At 44.1% G+C, this 19443-nt stretch overlaps 1 protein-coding gene across 1 annotated transcript in view; it reads left to right on the plus strand.

Annotated features, from left to right (window-relative positions):
* Nucleotides 1-19443, plus strand: part of UNC79 (unc-79 subunit of NALCN channel complex) — a 644685-nt gene that overhangs the window by 555414 nt on the left and 69828 nt on the right. Inside the window, exon 46 of the mRNA XM_086937713.1 lies at nucleotides 19137-19226. Coding sequence (XP_086793839.1) covers nucleotides 19137-19226 — 90 coding nt within the window. The remainder of the gene's footprint in view (nucleotides 1-19136; nucleotides 19227-19443) is intronic.

A 19443-nucleotide genomic window follows, 5' to 3' on the forward strand; every position in this document is an offset into this window, starting at 1 on the left:
GAGCACTTAAAGAACTCAACTTCGCAATATATTTTGTACATACATACCCATTTGCGATTCTCAAATAGCGATTTCTTAAAGAGTTTTCCTCTAACTGTAGAGATCTCTGCACATGTAGCCAATATTGTAGTAGTAAACATGGGAAGGACAGTGGGGAGTGGCTGAGGATTATTTGTGAATAAGTGAGAGGGGTTTAGGGCTCAGTAATTAGGGGCTAGGGAGGGGTTTAGGGAAGGACATGCTCCCACCCAAAAAGAGTAAGACCATTGCTATTCACAAATTGCACTTCTTTAGTTACTAGAGTCAGAAAAGTCCCAAAACAGTTCTAAGAGAGGAGAAGGGTGCAAGGTAGAGAAGGGTGCAAGGCGGAGGGGGAGAAGGGTGCAAGGCAGAGAGGAGAAGGGTGCAAGGTAGCGAAGGGTGCAAGGCGGAGGGGGAGAAGGGTGCAAGGCAGAGAGGAGAAGGGTGCAAGGCAGAGGGGAGAAGGGTACAAGGCAGAGAACAGAAGGGTGCAAGGCAGAGAGGAGAAGGGCGCAAGGCAGAGAGGAGAAGGGCGCAAGGTAGAGAGGAGAAGGGTGCAAGGCAGAGAGGAAAAGGGTACAAGGTAGAGAATGGTGCAAGGCAGAGGGGAGAAGGGTGCAAGGTTGAGAGGAGAAGGGTGCAAGGCAGAGAGGAGAAGGGTGGAAGGCAGAGGGGAGAAGGATGCAAGGCTGAGAGGAGAAAAGTGCAAAGCAGAGACGAGAAGAATGCAAAGCAGATAGGAGAAGGGTGCAAGGTAGAGAAGGGTGCAAGGCGGTGGGGAGAAGGGAGCAAGGCAGAGGGGAGAACGGTGCTTGGCGGAGGGGAGGAGGGTGCAAGATAGAGAAGGGTGCAAGGCGGAGGGGGAGAAGGGTGCAAGGTAGAGGGGAAAAGGGTGCAAGGCAGAGAGGAGAAGGGTGCAAGGTAGAGAAGGGTGCAAGGTGGAGGGGAAGACGGGTGCAAGGCAGACGGGAGAACCGTGCAAGGCAGAGTGGAGAAGTGTGCAAGGCAGAGAGGAGAAGTGTGCAAGGCTGAGAGGAGAGGGGTACAAGGCAGAGAGGAGAAGGGTGCAAGGCAGAGGGGAGAAGGGTACAAGGCAGAGAAGAGAAGGGTGCAAGGCAGAGAGGAGAAGGGTGCAAGGCAGAGAGGAGAAGGGTGCAAGGCAGAGGGGAGAAGGGTGCAAAGGCAGAGGGGAGAAGGGTGCAAGGTAGAGAAGGGTGCAAGGCGAAGAAGAGTGCAAGGCAGAGGGGAGAAGGGTGCAAGGCAGAGGGGAGAAGGGTGCAAAGCAGAGGGGAGAATGGTGCAAGGCAGAGAGGAGAAGGGCACAAGGCCGAGAGGAGAAGGGTGCAAGGTAGAAAAGGTTGCAAGGCGGAGGGGAGAAGGGTGCAAGGCAGAGGGGAGAAGGGTGCAACAGGGAGGGGTAGAAGGGTGCAATGGGGAGGAGGAGAAGGGTGCAAGGCAGAGGGGAGAAGGGTGCAGGGCAGAGAGGAGAAGGGTGCAAGGCAGAGAGGAGAAGGGTGCAAGGCAGAGAGGAGAAGGGTGCAAGGCAGAGGGGAGAATGGTGTAAGGTAGAAAAGGGTGCAAGGCAGAGGGTGAGAAGGGTGCAAGGCAGAGGGTAGAATGGTGCAAGGCAGAGGGGAGAAGGGTGCAAGGCAGAGAGGAGAAGGGTGCAAGGCAGAGGGGAGAAAAGTGCAAGGTAGAGAAGGGTGCAAGGCGGAGGGGAGAAGGGTACAAGGCAGAGGGGAGAAGGGTGTAAGGCAGAGGGGAGAAGGGTATAAGGTAGAGGGGAGAATGGTGCAAGGCAGAAAAAGGTGCAAGGCGGAGGTGGAGTAGGGTGCAAGGCAGAGAGGAGAAGGGTGCAAGGCGGAGGTGGGGTAGGGTGCAAGGCAGAGAGGAGAAGGTTGCAAGGCAGAGTGGAGAATGGTGCATTGCAGAGGGGAGAATGGTGCAAGGTAGAAAAGGGTGCAAGGCGGAGGTGGAGTAGGGTAGAAGGGGAGGAGGAGAAGGGTGCAAGGGGGATGGGAGAATGGTGCAAGGCAGAGGGTAGAATTGTGCAAGGTAGAAAAGGGTGCAAGGCGGAGGTGGAGTAGGGTACAAGGGGGAGGGGGAGAAGGGTGCAAGGGGGAGGGGGAGAAGGGTGCAACAGGGAGGGCGAGAAGGGTGCAAGGCAGAGGGGAGAAGGGTGCAAGGGGGATGATGATGAAGTTAAAAATATGCCTCCCCCTGGAAACATTTCTGCGGACGCCCATGGAACGCACACTACTTTGTGAGGGAGAGAGAGAGAGTGGAGAGAGAGAGAGTGGAGAGAGAGAGAGAGTGGAGAGAGTGGAGAGAAAGAGTGGAGAGAGACAGTGGAGAGAGTAGAGAGAGAGTGTGGAGATAGACAGTGGAGAGAGAGAGAGAGTGGAGAGAGAGTGGAGAGAGCCTGGAGAGACAGTGGAGAGAGTGAGCGAGAGAGAGTGGAGAGAGAGAGAGTGGAGAGAGATTGGAGAGAGAAAGAGTGGAGAGAGAGAGTGGAGATATTGGAGAGAGAGAGAGTGGAGAGAGAGTAGATAGAGAGAGTGGAGAGAAAGAGAGAGAGAGTGGAGAGAGAGTGGAGAGAGAGTGGAGGGAGACAGTGGAGAGGGAGAGAGTAGAGAGAGAGTGGAGAGAGAGAAAGTGAAGAGAGAGTAGAGATTGAGTGGAGAGAGACAGTGGAGAGAGACAGTAGAGAAAGAGAGAGAGAGAGGAGAGAGAGTAGAGAGAGAGAATGGAGAGAGGATGGGGCGAGAGAGTGAAGAGAGAGGAGAGAGAGAGTGGAGGGATACAGTGGAGGGAGACGGTGGCGAGAGAGTGGAGAGAGATTGGAGAGAGAGAGAGAGAGAGAAAGTGGAGAGAGAGACAGTGGAGAGACAGTGGAGAGACAGTGGCGAGAGAGTGGAGAGAGAGACAGTAGATATAGAGTGGACAGAGTTGAGTGAGAGAATGGGTAGAGAGAATGGAGAGAGTGGAGAGAGAGTAGAGACTGACTGACTGACTCAGAGACTGAATACTGACTGACCGAGAGACTGACTGACTGAGAGAGAGAGACTGGCTGATTGAGAGAGTGACTTACTGACTGACAGAGAGAGACTGATTGAGAGTGAGACTGACTGACAGAGAGAGAGAAACTGACTGACTGAAAGAGACTGACTGACTGAGGTAGAGAGATACTGACTGAGAGAGAGAGAGACTGGGAGAGAGAGGCAGAGACTGACTGACAGAGATAGACTGATTGACTGTGAGAGAGACTGACTGACTGAGAGAGGCTGACTGAGAGAGGCAGACTGAGAGAGAGAGACTGACTGAGAGAGAGATTGACAGAGAGAGAACCTGACTGACTGAGAGAGGCTGACTGACTGACAGAGACTGACTGACTGACAGAGACTGACTGACAGAGAGAGAGACTGACTGACTGAGGTAGAGAGAGAATGACTGACTGAGAGAGACTGACTGACTGGGAGAGAGAGAGGCTGACTGACTGACAGAGAGAGAGACTAAGAGAGAGAGAGACTGACTGAGAGAGAGAGAGACTGGCTGAGAGAGAGAGAGACTGACTGAGAGAGAGAGAGACTGACTGACCGAGAGAGAGAGAGAGAGAGAGAGAGACTGAGAGACTGACAGAGAAAGAGAGACTGACCGACAGAGAGAGAGACTGACTGACAGAGAGAGACTGACTGAGGAGAGAGACTCACAGAGAGAGACTGACTGACGGAGAGACTGACTGACAGAGAGAGAGACTGACTGACAGAGAGAGTCACTGACTGAGAGAGAGAGAGACTGACTGAGAGAGACTGGCTGACTGTGAGAGAGAGAGAATGACTGACTGAGAGAGACTGACAGAGGGAGAGAGAGACTGTCTGGAACACTGACTGACTGAGAGAGAGAGACTGAGAGAGAGAGACTAAGAGAGAGAGGCTGAGAGAGAGACTGACAGAGAGAGGGACTGACAGAGAGGGAGACTAACTAAGAGAGAGACTGGCTAAGAGAGAGACTGACTAAGAGAGAGACTGACTGACTAAGTAAGAGAGACTGACTGAGAGAGACTGATTGAGAGAGAGACTGACAGAGAGAGACTGACTGAGAGAGAGACTGACTGACAAAGAGAGATTGACAGAGAGAGATTGACAGAGAGAGAGAGAGAGTAAGACTCTGACAGAGAGAGAGAGACTGACTGACAGAGAGAGAGACTGACAGAGAGAGGCTGACTGACAAAGAGAGAGAGAGACTGACTGATAGAGAGAGACTGGCTGACTGAATGAGAGAGACTGACTGACTGAGAGAAACTGACAGAGAGAGACTGTGAGAGACTGACTGACAGAAAGGGAGAGACTGACTGACAGAAAGAGAGAGATAGAGAGACTGACAGAGAGAGGGACTGATAGAGAGACTGACAAACAGAGGGACTGACAGACAGAGGGACTGACAGGGAGAGAGACTGACTGAGAGAGAGAGACTGAGAGAGAATCTGACAGAGATAGGGACCGGCTGAGGGAGACTGACAGAGAGAGAGAGACTGACTGACTGACAGACTGACTGAGAGAGAGAGACTGAGAGAGAATCTGACAGAGATAGGGACTGGCTGAGAGAGACTGACAGAGAGAGAGAGACCGACTGACTGTCAGACTGACTGACTGACTGTCAGACTGACTGACTGACTGAGAGAGACTGACTGACTGAGAGAGACTGAATGACAGAGAGAGATAGACTGACTGACTGAGAGAGAGAGAGAGACTGACTGACTGAGAGAGAGAGAGACTGACTGACAGAGAGAGAGAGAGACTGACTGACATAGACCGACTGACAGAAAGAGAGAGAGAGACCGACTGACTGACAGACTGACAGAGAGAGAGAGAGAGAGAGAGAGACTGACTGACTGACAGACTGACTGACTGACTGGGGGAGACTGACTGACTGAGAGAGACTGAATGACAGAGAGAGATAGACTGACTGACTGAGAGAGAGAGAGAGACTGACTGACTCAGAGAGAGAGAGAGACTGTGATGGAATTGGGGTCAAAGTGTGTATGAAGCTATGCAATGCCTCTTAAGATTGCTATTGTCTACTAATAAAAATGTATTATCAAAATGTGCTCTTTGTAGTTACATCTGCTTTTGAAATACTGCATTGCCGCTTTGTCTAATGTTTTAAAACGGAAACGAGAAGGAGTAGTGGATGCACTTTTGTCAAAACTGAAGGATGAGTGGACCCGATGTTGTATATAATGACAGGAGTCTGCATCAGGAAACCCACCTAACATTGGGCAAACTTCCCCAGTCTACCGATGGCAGGGACCCTGTAATGAATGGACTACCACGTATGATAGCCTGCTGGCAGACTAAGCCCAACCTTTAACTCCACCATCCAGTGTTACTTATAACGGTTGTATTGGTGACAGTACCAAAAAAGTGTGGTCTTGGCAGTGGAACAATTAATCTAAACAAAGATCATAGCAGGACAGATCAAAACAAACAACACAAGTGAGTATGCGGTTGATATCCACTATTCAAAATTCATTTTATATTGACCATGTCATATCTGGAATAAAGCAAATTATAAAATTCCACAAATATTAACTTTGTATCTGCACAATTATACAAAAGTGTAATAATATTCACATTGCTCTCAGTGGTAAGAAGAATGGAAAGATGGAAATGTATTAGTGTGGGAGAGGGGCCATGGAAAGAAGTGACATAAATACATCAATATAAATGCCTATGTACATTTCCATACATGATAGAACTGTTCCCAAAACAGTACATGACTCCAACGGAACCAAAGTTTAGTCATATGTTGTGTCCCTAGAGTCTGTACTAGGATTGTAGTCGATGTTTCGACCCCTAGATTTCAGGATGGTTATGGACCTTGAGGTAGGGTCTTCATCAGGACTGTACGAGCACCTGTGGGGGACAAGAAATATGTGAAGGAAATATTTACAAATATGTGTGTGCTGCCAAAGGCTGAGGTAAGAATACCTACTTATGTAGAGGTAACGGAGGACCAATCCGGCGTATTCAATAGGAGATTGGGGCTTCATAACGCTCCTGTGGGGAAGGAAAGAGATCCTAAGTACCGGTGGTAGACTGGGAGACTTACAGTCGTAGTTGACATCAATGGATATATAACTTACTCCTTTTTGGTTGACACTCTCGAAGAGTGATCAACAACAGGGGACTCGAAGCAATCAGAGCCACAATTGTGGAGGAGTAACTGCAGCTTGTTCTGCTTACAGTCAGAGTGATCCAATCAACAGCACCTTTAAGAAAAGGAAAAGATGCCCAATATTCATAAGGTAAATAACCAGAATGGTCATGTAGTACAGGAGATACATCATGCGGTATCACACAGGCGTTATGTATTTACAATGTGGCCGCAGTTGCAGGTAACATTAATGTACTAAGTCTAGAAGGACAAACCGAGAGGGTGGTAAAGGGTTACTCGTAGTTGTGTGGGCGAATCCAACACAGGGTTCTGAAGGCCGACACAAATTATTGAAGGCCTAGGCGGATGTAAATGTATGTAGGCCCAAATGGACACCGTTCAATAAACAGTAGTAGGCTCTAACAGCATGAATTCAAAGGGGTGTCACGATAGAAAATATTAAAACATTTAAAACTCGCATCACTCCTAATGTACATAATGTCGTAAAAGTCAATATCGACTAGGATTGGCAAAAGGCGATTTGAACTAGTAACGGCAAAACAAGAGGAGCGCTCACCTTGGATAATCGTATCGCTTCAAAGTAGGGAAACCGGATCAGTGCCAAAATACTCCATTAAGAAGGAGACGTCCGCGAGGACGCCAAGACGCGTAAACACGTGATTAGAGCGGGAGGCAGGGACAGCACATGTTGGTTTGCCGAAAGCGATCAAGGGACTACAAGTAACTCGAGATGTAAATGCCATATTCAATTGTAGACTCGAATCTGGGATAATCACAATAGTTATAGTAATAAAGGTGCATACTTAATAATAACCGTATTTTACATGTACCATTTGCAGAACACAGAAAAAGATGGAAAAGAAATGAAAGAAAGACTTCACTCCGGACAAAACCGATTGGTAATCACTGTACATATAGCCCTATTTACAGATTATTATCTGCAATGCTTCACAATAAAATGTGGCTGAACATTCATGTAACTCTAATATGTTGTGTGAATATGACCAAGCAACCATGAGTGCAAACCCTAATGTATCGGACGTTACAGGATCTACAAGCTCACTCTATTAACAGACTAGCCATTTGTGTGATATTGCATTCCAACTCATTGAGCCCATTCTTAACAGTGTCCAGTAGATATATCATTTTACATTCCCTGACATTGAGAAGTGAACCTATGTCACCACCCCTGGGTCCCAGTGTAACTTTCTCTAAGACCACCCATTTCATGGATTCAGGAGTATGAGAATGTTGTGCGAAATGTTCTACCAGTGGTGCTCCGAAACCGACTGCAATGTTGCAGGATTCTTGTTTTGACCATCTGCTGAGTATGGCCCACATAAATTAGATTACATGGATATATGATGGCTTAAATGACGTTCTTGCTGTTACAGTTGCTGTGGTTTCTCATTTCAATATCATGGTTTCTGTATGAGAATTTCTTTGTCTCTATCGTCATTTTGTAAGCCTTGCAGTGTGAGCACTTGAAGTGTCCTGCTATATCTGGAAGGTTCCACATAGATTGTATCGTGGGATTAGGTGGGCACTCAAGGAAAGAGTGTACAACATGATCACGTATGATCTTTGCGTTCTTAAAGGCATGAATTCGTGGTTCCAGGATTCCTAGTTCATCCGATATGAGTTTCCAGTGTCCATTAATTTTTTTTTTAAATATTGCTGTGCGTGCAGAAAGTAGTCGCACATATCATTCTTTTTCTATTTTGGCGTGGCGTCTTAGTTGATAATAATGTTTCACGGTTTTGGTGCCATGCTCTCTTCCTGGCTCGGGTGACGAGCCTCTGGGGGTATCCTCTTTCGAGTAAGCGGGTAATCAAATTGTCAGACTCCCTAAAATAATCATCTTTTAATGTACAGTTCCTTCGAATTCGAAGGAATTGCCCGAATGGCAAATTGTCTCTCAAGCTTCTATTATGATGGCTCGTATATCTTAATAGAGAGTTCCTTTCAGCCGGTTTCCTATATAATGTGGTGTGTAGGTGATTCCCAAGTGTCTTTATTGAGATATCAAGGACGTCAATGGTATTTCTGTCCCAGGTCATTGTGAACTTAATGTCCTCTGAGCAGGTATTCAACCAGTCAAAGAAATCCTTTAATCCTCCTTCATCACCTGCCCAGATGAAAAGGATGTCATCAATGTACCTGCACCATTTAATGATGTTGAGTTTATAAGGGTTCCTGTCTGACAAGACATGTTCATCTTCAAAACAGCTCATATAGACAATCACCAGATCTGGGGCGAAGGCCTCCCCCATTGCTACGCCCTTCGTTTGAATATGTTAGTTATTTTGGAAGGTAAAAAAATTGTACATCATGGCTACTTCAATTAATTTCAATATAAAGTCTGTAGGTACATAGGAGGGTTGTGGTCTTCTCTCCAAAGTTTCTCTGATGATCTCAAGGGCATGCCTTTGTGGTATACTCGTATATAACGATTGGATATCAAGGGTTGCCAATATGTGTGTTTCTGGATTAAATTCTAAACCATGTTGATCATTTCCATTGTGTCCCGAATATAAGTTGTAGTACCTTCTGCCAAGGGTTTTAGGAAGACATCCACGTACTTGCATAATGGCTCAAGTAAGGAGCCACACCCAGAGATAATGGGTCTCCCCGGTGGTTTCTCCATGTTCTTATGTACCTTAGGTAGTGTATAAATTGTCGGGGTACGTGATTGAGTATTATTAAGGTAGTTGTACTCGTGTTCAGATAAGAAGCCTGCATCTCGCCCTTCCGTAGTAATAGTATGTATAAGTTTCCTAATCTCATTTGTGGGGTCTTTCGAGACAGGCTTGTAGCTGACACCATCATTCAGCTGGGAATATATCTCGTCCTTATAGTCACCAGTGTTCTGAATGACAATGGCCCCACCCTTGTCCGCTGGTTTGATCACAATTGTCTTGTTGTCCTTGAGTGTGTGGAGTGCTGTTCTCTCTCCTTTGGAAATATTCTGTGACATAGGATTTCGTTAGGCACGCCTTCATGATGTCTCTTGCAACAACACTTTCAAATGTAAGGATTTTATGTGACATCATTTGGCTTGTTGGCATATATGTGGATGGTGGTCATAATCCCGTGGTTGAAGTTGGTAGTTGTGAAGAGCAATCCCTGTAAAAATGTCAGAGACGTACTTTCCGGAAGAATCTATGGAGTTCCGCCTTCACATTAAAACGGTTAGGATAGGAGGTGGGAACAAATGATAGTCCTTTGGATAACACCTTAGCCTCATCCTCAGTTAGTGTGTGGTTCGGGAGGTTAATGACAGGACTCTCAATGGGAGCTACCACCTGTATGTTTTCTGTCTGTTGCTTATCTCCCCGTGGTTCTCTGCCTGGAACCAGACTTGTTTGGTGTTCTGTCCTCGAAATTGGGCCATGTCCCATGTCTGCTGGTTCTGTCCGCGTCTTGGTGCTCTGTTCCAAGCATGTCCTGTGCCCCTGGGTGGTCTCCACTGGGTATCTTCTAAAAAAGGAAACCCCTGGTGGTATTGTCCTTGTGGTTGGTACCATGGTTCTTGCTGTTGGTATCCGGTACTGGGTTCCGCCTGTTCGTGGTCACTTGCAGAGCTGCACTAGGAATCAGAAAAAATCGTAGGACGTCGGTGTCCCCTGTAGCCTCCTCTGCCTCTATTAGAGAATCGGCCTTGGTTGTCTTGTTTGTAATAATCCTCTTGGAGATAAGGATATGTGGCTTTTTTGCCGTAATAACTAACGTCTTTGGCTAGCTTATCAAGCTTTTTTGTTTGAGTTATAGTTTCAAACTCCTTGATGGTTTTATCCAGCTTCTCTAAAGTTTCTTTCGCGTTTGTCAATGCGGAGTCCCCGTTTAATTAGAAACGTAAATCTTCGATCTCTTTCGTCAGTTTTGAGACCTGCTCAAGTGCGGTCTCAATGCCCAACACCATCCAGTGGCGAGAGCAATTGTTCGCTACGTAGCTAAATCCCTCTTTGAACTTCGGATGGTCTACGAAGATGGCAGGTTCATTGCGTACCTGTAATCCTGATGGAATTATGTTCTCCTGAAGATATTTTGTTAATAAACTGACCATGTAGTCTGGTGCATATCAATTTCTTATCAAGCCGTTCTAATTTATTGATTTTCTCATCAAGAGAGAAATCTATGTTGGGGGTATTAGACGACAAGAAGGTGGATGTAAGTTCACTTTGTATTAGGCTATTGATATACTCTTCGGTATAGGACAGTGTTTCCCTCTCTGACATGGTAAAACCAAGAGGTTCTAAAAAGACAGAAAACCCTCGCAAGTATGCACTTGCTCTGAGAGTGTTATATACAAAGGGGTTTGACCGATATATACTACCTGACCAGGGTCAGTAAATTACAGTATCAAAAAAGTGTGGTCTTGGCAGTGGAACAATTAATCTAAACAAAGATCATAGCAGCACAGATCAAAACAAACAACACGGTTGATATCCACTATTCAAAATTCATTTTATATTGGCCATGTAATATCTGGAATAAAACAAATTAGAATATTCCACAGATATGAACTTTGTATCTGCACAAATATACAAAAATGTAATAATATTCACAGTGCTCTAGGTGGTAAGAAGAATGGAAAGATGGAAATAGAGTGTATTAGTGTGGGAGAGGGGACATGGAAAGAAGTGACATAAATACAACAATATAAATTCCTATGTACATTTCCATACATGATAGAACTGCTCCCAAAACAGTACATGACTCCAACGGAACCAAAGTTTAGTCATATGTTGTGTCCCTAGAGTCTGTACTAGGATTGTAGTCAACATTTCGACCCCTAGATTTCAGGATGGTTATGAACCTTGGTGACAGTGGCATAACAATAGCTCTGCATCCCCTGCAGTATGGCGGGTCGCTGGCCTGAGAGCTCTAGAATGGCTCGGAGAATGTGGGGGGCCTCCATGTAGTTTGCAGGGGGGGCCCCTCAAGTTTCGTTACGCCACTGAGTGGAAGTCGGCGTCCTACAGTCGACATTCCTATAGGACAGTGTTACGTTTCTCGACACTGTGGTATGCAGCAGTTAGGGCGGCTTAATTTGCTACTGTGAGGTAACATAAGTATAGTTAAGGGCAATTTACCGAGCAAGGCGTGTGCTTCACAGATTCGCTGCAGAAGTAACCACTTAATCTGGAATGTGTCAAAAAACTCACATCGAGAGGAGCCCTGGCATTCCAAGGTAGGTGCCGAAGGGAAGGACGTTGGCTTTCTCAAAGACATATGTCACACCTCTCTAAACCAATGACAAATGTGAAGCCAAAAGCTATTGTTAGCGAGTATTATTATGCAGAGCAGGCGGGCATGCTGTCATTCATATTTCAAACGGAGGATATCACAAAAAATGGAATCCTCGAAGTTCACGTGAACTGGGCCGAATGTCTCGGCCATTTCTGACAGGGCTGACAGGGACCCCCTTCCTGATGTTTGTTATCCTGTCAGAGGAATTGGCAGGCATAGCATTTCCAAAGACTGGAGGTGCTGCGGTTCACACAATGCCGATTTCATTAGCATAGCCCTGAATTATGCGGATCTGCCGGTTAAAATATGAGGCCCAGGAGCCGCATTTACATACCTCGTCCAGCAGACGAGAGGACAACAGAGCACGCCGGGTTTGTATGAGGCTTAAAACTTTATACACGAGTAATGCTTCTAGCGAATTATTCCTCAACCCGAACTTTACCCATAGACACATTTCAAATGACAGCCACTAAAAGGATTTCTTCATTATTCCTACAAATTCCATTCTCCGGGACTTCATAGTATTGTTAGTTTATTTTGTCTTTCTAAACTCTATCAGAAAACACATTTCTTGTGCAGTTGTATTACCAGACGTGTTGTAAACTGTGCACATTTATCTATTTAATGCAATAGTGTACGTTGTCTTCTGTAATGCATTTAGACGTGATTGGCTCCATACTATGAGACTCTTGTGGTGCACATTATGAAATATATTGAATTAATTGGTGACACTGAATCCTCATTTGGGTTACTGGAACCATATATGAATAGAATGCTATCACCAGCCTTACTCTACAGTCTTTATGTTGTTGACCATCCAATTCCCTCCAGTTTAGCCCTTCAGAGCATATATGTTTTCATACCTCTTCCATTTTCTATTTCCTTCCTCCCCTCCTCCTAAGATCGCACCTTTATGCGAACTGTGGCGCCTTTCACCTTGCTTTCTGGATACCTTTAAGTCACATTCGCCCTGTCTGATGTACAGAATTACTTGGGCTAGTGGAGACCCTGACAAGGCAGCCATGGACAGTTTAGTGTCAGAACAACACCATTTATTAATTATGCTCAACACCTTGTACCGTGAGTATCACTCACATCCATCCTCTGCATAACTTCAGTCTCATGAGACTCCCAGTCAACATAGCTTGTCTGTTTCTATCTTGACTGCACTCTAACCTCTCTGACAATATTATGTAAAGTTAATTTAATTTATTTGCAGACTGCTCAGAAATTCTCCTTAAGCAAGAACTGGAATAAATCCCTGATCCCTTCACCCTACTGTCTCCGACCCTCTGTCTCCCCGGGCACTCAGTATTCAAGTGGCATGTAGCGCTTTACAAATTGCTCGTAAATAAACATATTTTCATTGCAGATTCGGGGGTCAGGCCCGAGTTTACAGTACACGCACCCATTCCTATTCGAGTTAATGGAATATGAAAGTCAGATTTGCCAGCACATGCTGCCTTCCCTGCAATGTACTTTTGATAGCGATGCCCGCCCGGAATTTGATGGGCCCATTAGTAATTACTCAGTGTGCCAACCATTGACGTCATATAAAGAAGGTTACCTGGCGTTCTATGCCCTTCTTTCAGATCTTGTGCTCTCAGTGGCAGCACCCCTTCTCCGGCTGATTTCCACCACTCTTTGATTCCTTAGTCCTTTCACTCCCTACAGACCAGGACACCAAGATAGAGCCTTTTTCCAGTCTCTCTTTTTGCGGAAGTAGCTGTACTTTTTTTTTTTGATGAATCCGTCAGACATACAACAAACCAAAACCAATCTACGATGATATTTATGAAGTGAGTGCGCACCTGCTGCCAATTGCTTCCTGTTGTCTTGCACCTTTAGGGTATGCGGTCTAGTGTGTCACCGATTAGCGGCAAGGAGTTTTGTTTTGATCTTCGATAGTCATAATGGAAGGCAGAGAGAAAAAGCAATGTTTAGTAACGACTGACAATTCTGGCATTGCCCAGGTCAATGAGTGTTCAACACCTGCCATTGCAGACATTGCCCATGAGCTCACATCACCTTTAGTCTCTTGCAAGAAGGGTCATAGTAGCCGTCTGACGGATTAGTTCAAGCATCCTATTCCATTCTGTAGACCCGCATGGCCAGCATGGCTTGGCAGGTCTGGGTGAGTTGTCCTCTGTGTAATTGCTAACAGAATGAGGATACTTCTCCAGGAACATTCTTGGATGTGAATGTTCACCTCATGTCTTGGTTGTGACTTGCGTCATCTTTTCCATTACTTAACTGCTCATTTTCATTGTTGTAGGACATTGAGTTACAGGTTGACTAGGGTGTGAGTCCTGGTCAAGCAGCAACCACAGTCCTTCTCAGGGTGAAGTCACAAGCAAACACTAGGGTGGCTTGGCAGAGTGCGGTCAGGCTTAACTCAGATGGAAAGTGGAAAGTATTTGTATAACACTTCAAACAGTAACACAGGGAAAACACACCACCAAATGATTCCACAACAGGTTTAGAAATAATTGAGTGATTTTTTTAATAAATAAAACAAGACCAAAATGACAAAAATCCAATCAGTAGAACCAGAGATATTCAATTTTCAAAAATTAATCAAAAAAAGCACCAAATACCACAAAGCACCAATTGTGGATATCTGGTTGTGCTGGACTGGGAAAAAAGTCACAAGATCAGATAGGCCATAATAGAGTGCAGGTCTGAGTGCAGGTCGGCAACAGGGACCCATCTAGGCTCGCTGAACAGAGTACCTTAAGCCTTGGTTTGTGGAGCGTTGTGAATTCCCGTGGCAAGGATGCACTGCACAGCCGAGATGATGCGTTGGTTCTGAGGTTCTCCGATGCGAGATCCTGCATTGTTGTTGAGGAAGCATTGATTAGGGCTTGTGCTGCGAAGTCCAGTTTTGGGTATGCGCTTTGCAGTTGATGCTAGGTGTCACTTCTGAGAAGCTGTGAGGCTGCAATGTGAGAACCTGCGTCATCGTCGAGGCTGCAGTCAACAAAGGATGTGAGGGCCTGCATCGAGAAAGCTTTGAATAGGTGGGGGTTCCGATGCAGCTGTGGGGTTGACACGGAGTCCTTTGCATCTGTACAACCTTTGCAGCAGAGACAATGCATTGGTTCCTTTCAAGTTTGAGCTGCAAAACAGAGGAGATATGTTGTTTCTGCTGGGTCCACAGATGAGCTGGCAGGGCACTTCCCAGGGTTTAGGACTTGGGTGGCACCACTTGGCAGGGTAGGTTTCAAAGACGGTAGAGTCCAGATGGCTGGGTTCCAGGTTGTTGGAGCGATTCTCAGTTTGAGCCTTAACAATAGGAATAACCATGGAAATCTGTGCAGTACTCATTTTGCAGTAGGGTTTATTTCCTAGAGTTATTCCTCATGTGTGGCACATTTTACATCCATATATTTCATCTTCTTTTCACTTATAATGAGTGCCTCAGAAGTGAAAAGGGCATTCTTCATGAGATGATTTGTGTATTTGTCATGCCTGAGGGGTCTTTGCTTTAGTATTGTAGAGAGTGGTGGCGTATAGAGTGGTACAAATGAATGAGTCTTCAGATTGGCTCATACCTCAGTTAGTCTGTCAAGTTTTTTATTCAGTAAACATGTCCTAAAGGCACACATAAAGACCATAAAAATCATGCAAAATGTAAAACAATCCACTAACATGTGTAAACTGCTTCAATACAATAAAATAAATCCTCGTAATTTCATTGTTGCGGGTAGCATAAATGCTGACAACATAACAAACAATCCACTAAAACATTAGATCAACATAGTTTGTTGGAGTACTATCACAACCCATATTGTTTCCTAGTTCTTTAGACCACTCTACTACCATTTAAAACAAAACACATACTTCAGGGGTTGTTAATTATAAAAAGAGAAGGGTAGCGTGGCAATGTCTAATCTTAGCAGCACTAGACAAGGTACTAAGAAGCGCTTATGGGGTTATGTGTAAAGAGAGCAGAAAAGCATAACGTTACTAATGCTTTAATCTCAAATGGGTTAGATTAAACCTGTGTGTATTTGTGACAAGCATCGAATAGGGTGCAATACTATTAAAATTGCAGAGAGCAGAATGGGTCGCAAATGTTTTCATAGATTGCACCATCTGGATCTGTCAATCACATGTATGACAAAAGTAATTTTTCTTTCAAAGCTTCATTTGATACAGACTGCAGGAATAAAGGGGAATTTTAATAATCTGGAATGCCTATTTCTGTAAAAGTATGCTTGAAATACACTAACCATTTGATTTTGTTCACTAAAATCAAGTGTTAAGGCATTGGTGATCAGTAACTTTAAAAACTGAGCTTCGGACAAAGCCAGATTTTTGGCCATAAACTCTCGGTGACAAAACCAACTAAGTCCTTAAGGTAGTTCAGTCCAATTTCATCATGACAAATAATGTTTGTGGTGCTCTTAGGTACAGCCAACAGGGTGCGCAAAAAAACAATTTGCATCCTTCAGTAGTGCTGTGGGGTTTAGGTATCCCCAGACCTCAGCTTCATATAACGCGACGGACTCACATTTGGATATATGAAAATGAGTAAATTCGCCCAACAGCTTATGGAGAAGGCTGTAGGCAAACCTTAACACCACCTTGATCGAGCTCGTACACTGCATACATGTCAACTTAAGCATGTGTCCTCACTGCAAGTCCTCATCGTAATGAATCCCAATACCAAAAGTGTTTCACCCTGTCAATCTTAACCTCCCCGATTTTATGTATTTTAGTTTTGGACTTTGGAGGGTCACAGACCATGGCGAAATATTTTCACATATTAACCTTAACATCCAGATTTGTCCTAAAATGGTTTAGGAAGTCCAGCAATGTTTGTAACCCATTTGCTGTTATCATAATGAGAAAGCACACACGTCTCATGGTTCTATTTCACAATATAGAACACCAACATCTCGTTCTGTAAAAATTAATTGACAGTGTATTTCACACAAAAATATATATTTTTTTGTGTGTCCTAAATATTTTACCTTGGCTATCTCTAAACCCAAACCTAAACCCTAACACTGAACCCAACCCATTATTTAAACCTAACCCTGGTCCTGAACCAAACACTAGACACAACCATTACCTTATACTTACCTTAATACTTGCATGACAATATTATTGCCTACAACATTGGGTTTCTGATATTTTTGTCCTGCCTTTGTGTTTACAATTTTTTGTAGCACTTAGGCTTGCTCTCCAAGTTGTAGTGGTGAACAAACCATAACTTCGAGCACCCTGAACACAATTAGCTAAGTTTATCTCCAGCCCCTATCTAAACTTCTGGATATGTGAATATCCATGATAGTGCATAGGACTGAGGTTTCCAATATCCTTACTCTGGTTTTGGGTCAAAATTATCAGCTTACTGAGAAGGAAATGTTCTTGGGGACCAAATGCGATGATGCCGGGCTCTAGAGCCTGTTAGCAACTATCATTTTAGGTAAGCAGCGTTTACCATGAATCATTTTCCCCGCAGGGAATCACAACGCGGTCGTTACAACGGCCGCGTTGTGTTTCCGCATACCATTACTCCGCAAGTGGGAACAACAATTTGCTGAGGGGGCGGAGGTGTTGGATTTAAAATCCAGCACCTTCCCTAGTGTCCGCACTGACTGGAGTTGGAATAGTAAATTATACAATTCCAACTTCCAGCACCCCTCCTCCGCAAGTCGTTGTTCCGACTTGCGGAGTAATGGTATGCGGAATCACAACGCTGTCGTTGTGATTCCCTGCGGGGGAAATGAATGCTGGATATGAACGTATATTCATCATTTTAGTATGTGCCTGATTATGCATTGCTAGAGTCTGGATAAATAATGCCGGCCCAAGTATTTGGAAGATGTGGGCTTCACTTATATAGGTATACGAGATGGAGTTCGCTTTGGCAAAGGCTAGAGGGTCTCATTCTTGGTTAATATTTAACAGGACATGGGCTAGCCTTCAATGGGTCTAATGAGGCAATGTCACTCTAGTATACTCATATTTGTTTTTGTATTATGGCTCCCCTTTTTATTACAGATTTATGTAGTTTTTTTTACATATATCTTAGTCATTTTGCTTATTGCTCTAACTAACCTTTGAGTTAGGAAAGTATTGATTTTTCTCGAATAATGGAATTATGTTTATCTTTCCAACTTTAATGAATAACCTGTTTACAATTGACTTATTACTTATATTCTTCCTTTTTTTTGTTTCTCTCTTTGTTCCTTGCCGATTGTATTATATGGTGTCGTATTTATGGCTCAAAAACAATAAAAAAAATTAAAAATCTTAGATCGCTAGTGTTCTCAGGCTGGGTTGAATCCTCTGCCAACGCCTGTAACCACTTTTGTGACTTCCCATGCTTATTGCAGAGTTAAACATATGTCTAAGCCCACATCTACATCTGTTTTCCTCAAAGTCTATTAGACAATTTCCTGAAAGGTGAAGGTGATGGCTATTGATCCGAGAAGTGACTGGTGGATGCCACTGTAAGGGTTAGACCACTGCAGTTGTCATTGTACATTTTTGTAGGATTCTTTTGCTTTATTTTCTTGATGTATTATTTTCACACTTGGATTACTTTTTGTACTTTGTAAGAGATATGCAAAGGCGAATGTTTCAACATTTCTATATAAGGTGTTCTTTTCTGCGGGGAATATCACATCTGACAATGGTGTGCAATTCTTCTCAAAAAGATGAACTCTTTTCTTGTCCATTTTTACTGGTGCCATTTGAGCGATCTCACCACTGAGCATTCCAAAACAAACAATATTCTTTCTGAATGAGTAGTTTTTGATCACTAGGGAGGAACCCAGAGACATGAAGCATGAGAAGGTGGTGCCAGTCCGTGGTGAAGAAGCCAGGAAATACCTTGTGGGCAAGAAAGGACATATAATCATTTTGGAAAGGGAGATTGATTTGTGATGCATGGGTTGCCAGGGGTAGCAGTGGTTTTCAGAGAAGAAGAAAAGTGTTACATTTTTGAGAGGTTAGAGGATGAAGCATGCTGGAATGAGGACATAATTGATAATATGTTGGGTTTGAAAGGTGTTGAGGATTCAAATAGGAAGACAAAGGTGACAGAGGACGTTGGCGAACTACAACCTTGTTTGTATAATCTGAGTTTAGGCGCAACTATATTCAGGATCTTGTTACCAATGAGTATATGTATCTTCAATTTGTAATTTGCATTGGCTTATTTCTGTGAGTTTCAACGAGCTAAGGATTCTAGCAAGCCGTACTCTAGACCCATTGAATCTCCAGCAGTGTTTTTCTTAATGTGACCTCCAACATTCTCTTTGAACACAACCATCGTGAACTTCAGTAATTCTGGAATCTTACAAAAGGCATGCCATGAAAAAATCTGCACTCCATGTATGACATTACAGCTACAAATGTCTGACTTCATATGCTCATCTACTCCACCTGAAAGTGAAAACTCATCAACATTGTTACTGATATCTGTTTACAAGAATAAGGAAGTAAAAAACACGATGCCATAATTTTCAGCTAAAATCCATGGTGCTCCTTTATGACCTTTGAGAATTTTTAAAATATTGGAAAGATCCACCAGTAGTAACCAAAGTAAAAGATTGAACAATTTAGGTGAAGTGTAAATTATTAGTTTTTTGATGACTAGAAGTGCATGCAGAATGAAAGTAGGACGATTATAAAGGTGATATATATCTATTTTTCAATATTTACAGTGCGGAACCGCAGCCATGGAATGCATGAGGCAATATATTAGCGAACTCCTGGATTTCATTGCAGACATGCACACACTCACCAAACTGAAGGTACAGTAGCTATACTAAAAAGTAAAATAAACAATTGCGTGTCAATGTCCTTGTGAAAGGCACAATCAGTCCTTGAGCATTACTTTGGAATGTGGTTTGAACAGTTTTCTGTGTCAAGAATGGGATTTCAGGGCATTAACTAACTCTGTGTCTGGAAATTGTTAATGTTTGAGATGAAGCCAGCACCACAAGGACTAATGCATGACATAGCGGTCGT

Source organism: Lissotriton vulgaris, chromosome 9 (genome assembly GCF_964263255.1).
Source record: "Lissotriton vulgaris chromosome 9, aLisVul1.2, whole genome shotgun sequence".
Lineage (NCBI taxonomy): Eukaryota > Metazoa > Chordata > Amphibia > Caudata > Salamandridae > Lissotriton > Lissotriton vulgaris.